This window comes from Monodon monoceros, unplaced genomic scaffold (assembly GCF_005190385.1).
Source record: "Monodon monoceros isolate NGI ecotype Baffin Bay Population unplaced genomic scaffold, NGI_Narwhal_1 Super_Scaffold_8, whole genome shotgun sequence".
Classification (NCBI taxonomy): Eukaryota; Metazoa; Chordata; class Mammalia; order Artiodactyla; family Monodontidae; genus Monodon; species Monodon monoceros.
This window is the reverse complement of record NW_021703785.1, coordinates 57,144,049-57,155,234: the sequence shown is the minus strand read 5'-3', so window position 1 is coordinate 57,155,234 and position 11,186 is coordinate 57,144,049. Positions and strand designations below refer to the sequence as shown.

Genomic DNA, 11,186 nt, shown 5'->3' with positions numbered 1-11,186 from the left:
TGAAGAAAGTTTGAAAGTGGGAATGACAGACTCGGTGTATGCTGACCTCTTGGTTTTCTGACACAAGGGCTGGATGCTAGAAAAGGAGTAACCTCTAAGAAATTTACAAGAAAAGCCATGTCCTGGGAATGAGGTTTCTGTTCAAGTAGAATGGGAAGTGGAGGAAGTAATTATGTTGGTAATGTAATTATGGGGGTGTGGATGGTAGTAGTGGTGATGCTGATTATATGTATGATAATAATAATAATACCTAACATTTACTGAGTGTTGGCCATGTATCAGGCCCTAAATTACCTCATGTAATCTTTACAAAAGTAGCTATGATTATTCCCATTTTGCAGATGAAGAAACTGTGGATAGAGATTAAATATCTCAAACATGGTTACATAACTAATAAATGGGTAAGCAAGGATCTGAGCCCCAAATCCATTGTCTTCACTGTTATCCTATATTACTTCTGTTCTGGAAAAGTATGTGAGGTCTTTCAGCATAAAGATAAGGTACAACACCAGAGGACACAATGGGAAGACCTGGGAGAGAAAGACAAATATGTGATGTGCAGAGAAATATGAGGGAACAATGCAGTTATTCTAATTCTTACTAAAGTAACATTCAGGCAATTTAGGTAAGTCTTACTTAACTGAAATTTAAAACTATAAACCAGTAGGAGAGAGAACTATTTTTAAATGACAGCCATGTTCAACAGTACTCGATTTGTACTTCAAAACTTTTAAGTACTTACTTAAAAGTAAGTACTCAGAAGTCTCATAAATAGTTTCTCTCCTACTCATTTATCTAGTTTTAGACTGGATTATTAAAAATTCTTTTTCTTTATACTCAATATATAACTTGCTGAACAATCCTCAAGGCACACTCATACACTGTAAATATTTGACAACATAGAAAACTCAGATAGTAGTTATATTCTGAAGTGGCTGAAGTTAATAATTCCATAAGACTGGTAAAAATGACAGACAATTTAAATGTTCAATAATAAGGGAATAAACATGTTACATTGCTACAATGGACTGTTATGCAATCATTAAGAGGACAATAAAATGATAATAAAAACCATACAATTCCTAGAAGAAAACAGGTGGTAAGCTCCTTGACATAGATTTTGGCAATTTTTTGAATCTGACACCAAGAGCAAAAGCAACAAAAGCAAAAATAAACAACTGGGAATACAACAAACTAAAAAGCTTCTGCACAGCAAAAGAAGCCATCAAGAAAACGAAAAGGCAACCTACTGAATGGGAGAAAATATTTGCAAATCACATATCTGACAAAAGGCTAATATCCCAAATATATAAAGAACTCATACAACTCAATAGCAAAAACCCAACAAATCCAGTTAAAACACGGGCAGAAGATATGAATACACATTTTTCCAAAGAAGATATACAGATGGCCAACAGGTACACAAAAGGATACTCTACATCATTAATCATCAGGGAAATGCAAATCAGAACCACAGTGAGATACCACCTCACACCTGTCAGAATGGCTATTATCAAAAAGACTAGAAGTAACAAGTGTTGGGGTTAGGGTGTGCTGAAAAGGGAGCTGTCAGGCACTGCTGGTGAGAGTGTAAGTTGGTGCAGCCACTATGGAGAACAGTATGGAGGGTCCTCTAAAAATTAAAAATAGAACTACAATATGATCCAGCAATTTCACTTCTGGGTATTTATCCAAAGAAGATGAAAACACTGACTTGAAGAGACATATGCACTCCCAATGTTCACTGAAGCATCATTTACTTACAAAAGCCAAAATATGAAAACAACCTAAGTGTCCATCAACAGATGGATGGATAAAGAAATTGTGGCATATATATACATACACACACAGTGGAACATTATCTAGCCATAAAACAATGAAATCTTGCCATCTGGAACAACACACAGGGATCTCAAGAGCATTATGCTAAGTGAGGTAAGTCAGACAGAGAAAGACAAATACCATATGATCTCTCTTATATGTGGGATCTAAAAACAAACAAACAAAAACCCCCAAGTTCACAGACACAGAGAACAGAATGGTGGTTGACAAAGATAAGGGTGGGGGTGGGAGAAATTGGTGAACTTTAAAAAAAAATTTAGTTTAAATAAACTGAATTTAAAAATAAAATAAAAATAACAAACACATAAAGTACATAGTATATGCCAAGCACTATCTAAGACCTTTACAAATATCAAGTCATTCATTTTTCAATAAAAGTTCCATGTAGTATGTACCAGTAACACTCCATTTTACAGATGAGGAAGATGACACAGAAAAAGGTAAAGTAACTCACACAAGGTTACACAACTAGCAAGAGATGAAGCCAGGATTTGAACCCAGGCAAGCTAATTGCGAAACCACTGGCTACTCCCAAAGCATTAGACTAAGTTGCCACTCCAGTGTTTATGATAGTATTACAGCATGAGGATTTTCCTATGTTAAGTGAAAAGGGCAGGATCCAGAATTAAATGATATCAAATGAGTAAAGGAAATAGAGAAAAAAGATTGAGAAACAACACAAAAATGTTAGTAGTCTCTAGGTGGTGGAATTATGAGGGATTTTTTGTTCTGTCAATTTTATAAGTAATAAACATGGGGCTTCCCTGGTGGCGCAGTGGTTGAGAGTCCCCCTGCCGATGCCGGGGACACGGGTTCATGCCCCGGTCCAGGAAGATCCCACATGCCGCGGAGCGGCTGGGCCCGTGAGCCATGGCCGCTGAGCCTGCGCGTCTGGAGCCTGTGCTCCGCAACGGGAGAGGCCACAACGGTGAGAGGCCCGCGTACCGCAAAAAAATAATAATAATAATAAACATGTATTACTTTCATAACACATAAAAATATTTTATTTTTAAAAAGACAAAGGTTTGTAAAGTATCAGAAGCAATGTTTCCAATACAAGTACTTGTGAAATTGCATCTTAGAGTTTCTGTGACTTAATTTGTATAGCAAAAGCAGGATAAATAATTTAAGTGAAACAAATTTATTACTTTAGCTTACAGAACATTTTTCTTCTCTTAATAGGAAAAAGATCTTAATCAACTTTATGAACATCATGTGCAATTAACAGTGGAATTATTTATTTAATTTAATGTGCCTCTCTGCTGAAAAAGAACAGGATGTATTCTTGGGGTGTGTGTGCGCGTGTGTGTGTGTGGTGTGTGAATGAATTAAAATGAGACCAAATCTTGATACTAAAAAAGGTTCTTCAAAATTATTACTCAATTTGTAAAAAGCCCAGCTTTTAATTTATTAATTTATTTATTTATTTTTGCTGTACGCGGGCCTCTCACTGTTGTGGCCTCTCCCGTTGCGGAGCACAGGCTCCGGACGCGCAGGCTCAGCGGCCATGGCTCACGGGCCCAGCCGCTCCGCGACATGTGGGATCTTCCCGGACCGGGGCACGATCCCGTGTCCCCTGCATCGGCAGGCGGACTCTCAACCACTGCGCCACCAGGGAAGCCCTATTTAATTTATTTTTAACTGAAATATACTTGACATATAACATTGCGCAAAATTAAGGTGTATAATACATTAATTTGATACATTTATATATTGTAATATGATTGTCATTGTAGCGATAATTAGCACCTCTAGGGACTTTGCTAGTGGCCCAGTGGATAAGACTCCACGCTCTCAATGCAGGGGACCCAGGTTCAATCCCTGGTCAGGGAACTAGATCCCACATGCCGCAACTAAGAGTTCGCATGCCACAACCAGCAAGTCCACATGCCGCAACTAAGATCCAGTGCAGAAAAAAGAAAATAATAATAATAATTAGCACCTCTATCTCTTAGCATGTTTGATGATTATAATACAATATTGTTTTCTACATTCACTGCACTGTGCATTAGATCTCTAGGGCTTACTTACTACTCATAAGTTTGTACCCTTAAACAACATCTGTCCCTGTCCCCCCGCCCCAGCTCATGGTAACCACCATTTTACTCTCTCTGAGTTTGGCTTTTCTAGATTCTACATATAAGTGAGATCATACAGTACTTGCCTTTCTCTGTCTGACTTATCTCATTTGGCATAATGTGCTCAAGGTCCATTTACAGTGCTGCAAATGGCAGGATGTCTTTCCTTCCTGTGGTTGAATAACACTCCACTGCAAAGCCCAGCTTTTTAAATGCACTTTTAAAAAGCTTAAATCTCTAAACATTTGCTTCTAATCTGTCTCTTCAAGAGAAATTTCATCAGCAAAAAACCAAAACAAACCAAAAAAAAGAAACCCAACAGCTTAGAAGTCTTCTACTTTCATAAAATAATACTAAGCTGTTAATAACTAGGAAGAATAAAGGACTTCAAAATCCATGAAGAAAATGAAGAACTTTCTCAAAGCCATTAATAATATGTAGAGCCAGGGTGGGGGTTAAGGGAGTGGTTGAAAAATAGGGGATAAAAATGCATAACATTTTAAATAATGTTTTATTATTTATAAAACATTTTACATAGGTATTGGGAGAAAACTACTCCAAGAGATATTATTGTATCATGAAAAGTGAATTCCTTATCTACACACAGACCTTACACCCTTCACAAAAGCTAACTCAAAATGCGTCATAGACCTAAATGTAAAATACAAAACTATAACACTCCTAGAAGATAACCATAGGAGAAAACCTAGGTGATCTTGAGTATGGCGATGACTTTTTAATTACAACACCAAAGGCATGATGCATGAAAGAAATCAATGATAAGCTGGACTTCATTAAAATTAAAAACTTCTCTGCAAAGGACAATGTCAGGAGAATGAGAAGACAAGTCACAGACTAGGAGAAAATATCATAAAAGACACATCTGATAAAAGACTGTTCTCCAAAATATATAAAGAACTCTTAAAACTCAACAGTAAGAAAACAAACAACCTGATTAAAAAATGGGCCAAAGACCTTAACAGACACCTGACCAAAGAAAATACAGATGGCAGTCTGAGAGGATAACTACATATTCTACTTTTAGACTGGAAAGAGAAACTATCACAGCTATGAATTACAAGTATCACGCTAAACCATGAAGGTATTTTGCAAATTTGAAGCCTTGTTGAGTTTAAGTGTGACCGAAACTAGAGCAATAAAATCAAATTGTAGACCACCGCTTGTCTAAGGGGAAAAACTGTCCAAGGAAACAAATTATACCTGACACTTTTGTCTTTGACTTTTGACTGATGGGAAGAGCTCCATCCAGAGACTGAGCAGAGTGAAAAGGTTGACTTTAGAAAGCCTTGGTATTTCACCTGCAAAAGAGAGGGCAAACACTTTAACATTTTACTAATGATGAAAATAAGAACTAAGTTCAATGCCACTTGGGTGCTGCAGCCTTAGCTCAGCTGTTTTAGCAGGAGGCAGAGCAAAAGGATTCGTGTGCAAGAGAATCAAAGTTCTTTCTTATCAGGAGACTGATTTCAACCTCCTTGCCGCCAACGTCTTCCAGCATTTTCCAAAGTTGGGCCCTCTTTCACCCAGCAGAAAAAAATAGTACAGCTGATACACGTAGCTATGGGAACACTCCAAAAAAAGTTATGAAAAGTCCTTGCGTCTGAGATCATCGTGGAGCAACCTTTACTTTGGACTGTGATGAAGCGCTGCAACAAGGGCAGTGGTTAGAACCCAGACCTAAAAATACGGTGACCTTAGAAGGAAAAGCAGTTGAAATATAGGAAAGCGTCGCGTGCGGCTAATTTTGAAATCGAATAAAAAACACAGTTTGGGGAATTTGCAGGCTCGTCGACCCCAGCTCCAGGTCCTGGGAGGAAAAGTAAAGGGGAGTAGTGAGCGCAACTTCAAAAGCCAGTGCAGCCGGGCCAAGCGATTCCGGTGACCGAGGTAGGGACGCGCCCAGGGCGGGGATGGGACACCCAGGAGCAGAAACGCAGGCGAAGACGGCCAGGCAGGGAACCCAGAGTAAAACAGCGGGAGACGCACAGAGGAGAGCGAAAGGCGAGTGGCGGGAGGATTCGGGGCACTCACCGGTCATGCTGCCAGTCTGGGTGCTGACTGACCGTCCGGCCCCCTCGCTCTCCAGATTTTGCATCTGCCCTGCTTCTTTCATCGCCAGCCCAGCGGCCTCTGCTGCCCAGGAAACCTCTCGCTGTCCTGCATGATCTTTGCCCCTGCTACCCCACTTGTCGCCTCCTCCCAGCAACTGTATAGCAACGGCCAACTCTGCGCGACCGAATGACGTAGGGACCGGCGGCCATTTCCCGGCGCCCTGTGTGACGTCACGGCGAGGCGTGGGTGAGGCGACGCAAGGCTGCTCCTCCGGCGGCGACCGTGTGTGTAGGAAACGCAACACAGTAAATCATTTGATACTTGTATTTGACTGTGTTCGTAGGTTTTGCTGAAATCTGGTCGCTTGAGGATGTCTTGGCTCGAAGTCCCAAGTTGCGCAGACTCTCAGAGGGTGATGAGGGCTTCGCATACATGAGAGTTTTGGTCAGAGAGCGAAGGAGAATTGAAATGGAAACCTGCCCAATCTGTCGTGGTCAAGGTCTTGGAGAATTTGGGAGACAAACGGGGTGGGAGCTGGGCCGTCCAGATTGTTATTATCCTCAAAGATTGGCCAGTCCTGGGGAACTTAGTGCCAGGGACCACCACAGGAACGTTCTGCTTCTTATTAAACACATGAAGACATTAAGAGGTAGAACTGTAGTTGTGGGAAAATTGAAGATAGGAGGAAGTGGCCCCTGGAAAATCTGAGAAGTACCTGGCATTGTGGACTTGTGCCCAGTGCAATTTATTATTTTATAAGTGTCCTAGGCATGACTCAAAATGAAGCCCCTCCCTCCACCAGTGACTCAGAGCCTGTTTTCCATCTCCAACTTGGGCTATCACAACTTGAAATACTTAAAAATAGTGAGACACAAAAACTTCTCCGAGACTCTGAAAGCAAAAGCCAACATTATGAAAGTACATTATTTTGTAAAGGATTAAAGAGAGAATTTACAGTGTTGATGGGTATGACTGTGGTTCATTAATTGTCACTGCTGTATAGTATTTCATTGTAGCTATATACCACAATTTATTTAAACATATTTGAGTCAAAAGACATTTGCACTATCTCCAGCTTTTTGCTATTGCAAGCAATGCTGCTTTAAACATTTTTGTATATGTTCCTTATGTTCATATGGAAGAGTTTCTTTAGGGACTACGCTTAGGAGTAGAATTCTTGAGTTGTTGTTGTCAGGTTTCCCTGATAATGCTGAAAATTTTTCCAGAGAGATTGGGCCAATTTACATAGCTGTATATCCCCACTAATTCTTGGTATTGTCAAACTTTTAATGTTTACCAATCTGGTTGGCATAAAATGATATCTTGTGGTTGTGATTCCCCCTGATTTCTACTTAGATAGATTGGCTATACATGTGTCCTCTCTATGAAATACCTGTTAACCATTTTCCATTTGGTGGTTATTTCTTATTCATTTGTAAGCATTTTTTATACATCCTGGATATTCATTCTCAGTTGGGTATGTGTACGGTAAATATCTTCTCCCCATTTGTCACTTGCTTTTTCACTTAATGATGTTTTTCAGTGCATAGTTCTTTATTTTAATGTGCTAAATATACAAATAATTTTCTTAAATGGGTTTTGTATCTTTTTAAAAAGCATTTTCTACCCAAGGTTATAAATTATTTTTATTTTTCTATGTCAGTTATACCTCCATTTTTAAAAAATAACTTTTATATTTCCTCTAAAAGCCATACGTTTTTCCTTTTATATTTGTATCCTCATTCATCTAGAATTTATTTTTGTGTATGATGTAAGGTAGGGATCCAGTTTTTTTTCCACTTGGATAATCAGTTATCCCAGCACTATTTTCTCATTGATCGACAGTGTCACCTCTGTCATGTATCAGATCTCCATATACACATGAGTCTGTTTCTGGGTTCTAAATTGTATATCATTGGTTGATTACACCTCTGCCCCCTTACCACCCGCCCAAAACACCTTATTTTCTTCAGGAATATCTTGGTTATTCTCTCTCTTTTTTTAAATGTTTTAAAAAATATTTATTTAGGCTGTGCCGGGTCTTAGTTGCGGCATGCAGGATCTTCGTTACAGCATGTGAGATCTTTAGTTGTGGCATGCGGGCTTCTTAGTTGCGGCATGCGGACTTCTTAGCTGTGGTGTGTGGACTCTTAGTTGCAGCATGCCTGCAGATCTAGTTCCCCAACCAGGGATTAAACCCAGGCCCCCTGCATTGGGAGTGTGGAGTCTTAACCGCTGGACCACCAGGGAAGTCCCTCTTGGTTATTCTTGACCCTTTAATCTTCCATGTAAGTTTTAGAATCATAGTGTCACATTCCTCAAAAAGTTCCTCTGACATGTTGATTGGAAGTGCATTGAATTTATAGATCAGTTTGAGATATAGAGGCTTCCCATCCCTGAACATGGTGTATCTGTGTTAACTTTGTATATTGGGTTTTTCAAAAGGTTTTAAAATTTTTCTCCACAAAGATTCTGCATATATTTTATGATTTAATCTTATGTTTTGTTGCTCTTATAAATAACATCTTTTTAAAAGTTGTATTTGTATGTATTTGTGCCTAATATATAGAAATGCAAGTGATTTTTATATATTAATCTTATATTAAGCAATCTTGCTAAATTTTATTAATTCTAATACTATTTATTTTTAGTTTCTTTTGTTTTCTAGACTGAACCTATATTATCTATAAATAATGAAAATTTTATTTGTATCTTTCTAATCTTCAAACCTTTTATATCATTTTCTTGTCTTACTGCACTTTAGAATCGCTAGGGAAATGTTGAGTAGAGATAAAGGCACAGGCATCTTTTCTTGTTCCTGATTTTAGAGGAAACTATTTTATGTTAAACTTTAAAGTATGGTTTTTGCTGTAGGCTTTTGATAGCTGTCCTTTATCATATTATGCAAATTCACTTATATTTATTTTTTTAATCAGATGTTGAACTTTATTAAATGCTCACGGTAGATGCCTCTAATCAGCTTAAGAAAGGTCCTTTCTCTTCTGCCTTGCTGAGAATTATTATCATGAATGGATGTTGAGTTTTATCAAATGCATTCTTTGCATCTAATAATATGATCCTATACTTTTTCTCCCTTAATCAATTAATGTAGTGAATTATACTAAAAGATTGCTTAATGTTAAACCAGCCTTGTGTTCCTTTGGTAGACCCATCTTGGTCATTATGGGTTTTAATTTTATTCATTGCTGGATTAAATTTGCTAATATCCTATTAAGATTTTTGAATCTGTGTTCATGAGTGAGCTTAGTGTGTAATTTACCATGGTCTCTTTGGTTTTGATGTCTTGATTAGGGCAACCTCTTAAATGAGTTGGGTAGTGTTTCCTATTTTTCTTTTCTCAGGAAGAAGTTGTGTAAGATTGGAATTATTTGTTCCTTGAACGTTTATTAAAATTCTCTTGGAAAAGCCATTTGAGCCTAGTGTCTTCTAAATGGAAAAATATTTCACTACTAATTCAATTTCTTTATTGGTTAAAGAACTACTCAGACTGTCTATTTCTTCTTGGTCAGTTTTTGGTACGTTATATTTTTCTCAAAATTTGTACATACTACTAAATTACCCACCAATCATGGATCCTTTGCCTGTTACTTCACCTCTTGTCAGTACGAAGAGCTCCCATATCTTCTCCCCAAATTTTCAGTTTACTACATTTACACTATCTTTTATAATTCTTTCTCTCTCTCTTACCTTTGCACACCACTCCCCCTCATTCTTTTTTATGAATCATTTGAGAGCAGGTTAAAGACAGTATACTCAATTCCACCCTGCCCCCAAATAAGGACTCTAACTCATGCTAATTCATTCATCCAAAACAAGAAATCACCGTCGATTGGACACTACTGTTCAACCCACAGGCCCTTTCAAATTTCAAAAAGTGTTTCAACGTGTCATTTTCCTTTCTGGTTCAGCATCCCATCCAGAATCACTGAGTTTTGCATCTTGTTAATTTCCTTCAACCTGGAACATTTTCCTCAGTCTTTCCCTCTGTTTCACAACATTAACAGTTTTAAAGGGTACAAGCTTTTCATTCTGTAAGATTTCTGTCAACGAGGGTCATTCTGAGGTTTCCTCACAACCAGACGCAGATGGGAATGCTGCAGAAGATGCTGTGCTGTTTTCCATGGATGACCTCAGGAAGCAACTCTGTGTTAACTCATCCCACCCCTGGTGATGCCAACCTCAGTCATCTGGAAAGTTAGTGCCTGTCAGTTTTCTACACCATAAAGTCATTATTTTTCCCTTTGTAATTTATAAGTATTTTGTGGGGAGATACTCCCAAAACTATACCAATACCCTATATATGTTAAACCCGCATGCACCAACTTTAACATCTATTGGTGATTCCCACATGAATTAACTACCATCGTGACGGTTGTCCGATTGTGATTTTCTGTTTCCACCATTTCTTCTACATGTAGTAGTTGTCATTCCACTATAAGGAAGAGCTTTTCCCTCCTCCTCATTCATTCGTTTATTCATGTATATCAGTATGGATTTGTGAATTCCTATTTCATTCAGTGGCCTGTAATCTGTTATTTATTTTAATCCTCAAATTGTCCCACATTTGGCTGATAAAATCCCCTACAGGTTGACTCCTTTATTCTTTTGATGTGACCCTATCATTCTTTGAGCATTTTCTTACATTCTGGTGTAAGAAGATGCTCCAGGCTCATCATGTTCCTTCCCTGCCCCAGACCTGGAATCAACCATTCCCCCAAGTAGCCCTGGTTCCTCTTAGTGTTTTTTTTTTAATTTTTATTGAAATATAGTTGATTTGCAATGTTGTGTTAGTTTCAGGTGTACAATAAAGTGATTCAGTTATATATTCTTCTGTTTTTTTTAACATTCTCTTCCATTTTAGGTTTTTACAAGATATCGAGTATAGTTCCCTGTGCTAAACAGTAGGTCCTTGTTGGTTATCTATTTAATACATAGTAGTATGTATATGTTAATCCCAAACTCCTAATTTATCCCTCCCCCTCCTCTTTCCCCTTTGGTAACCAAAAGTTTGTTTTCTATGTCTGTGGGTCTGTTTCTGTTTTGTATATAAATTCATTTGTATCATTTTTTTTTAGGTTCCACATATAAGCTGTATCATATGATATTTGTTTTTCTCTGTCTGGCTTACTTCACTTAGTATGAAGTGAATCTCTAGGTCCATACATGTTGCAG

The 11,186-nt window shown here is 38.1% G+C and overlaps 1 protein-coding gene across 2 annotated transcripts in view; it reads right to left on the bottom strand.

Moving 5' to 3' along the window:
• CDADC1 (cytidine and dCMP deaminase domain containing 1) overlaps positions 1-6,161 on the bottom strand; it is a 40,791-nt gene extending 34,630 nt beyond the window's left edge. The window contains exons 1-2 of one of the 2 annotated variants that reach the window (XM_029210406.1): positions 5,973-6,161; positions 5,142-5,239 (exon numbers count right to left, since the gene is read on the bottom strand). In XM_029210406.1, coding sequence (XP_029066239.1) covers positions 5,142-5,239; positions 5,973-6,054 — 180 coding nt within the window. In that variant the 5' untranslated portion in view covers positions 6,055-6,161. The remainder of the gene's footprint in view (positions 1-5,141; positions 5,240-5,972) is intronic. The other variant, XM_029210407.1, reaches the window with a different exon arrangement.
• Between the last annotated feature and the right edge of the window lie 5,025 nt (positions 6,162-11,186).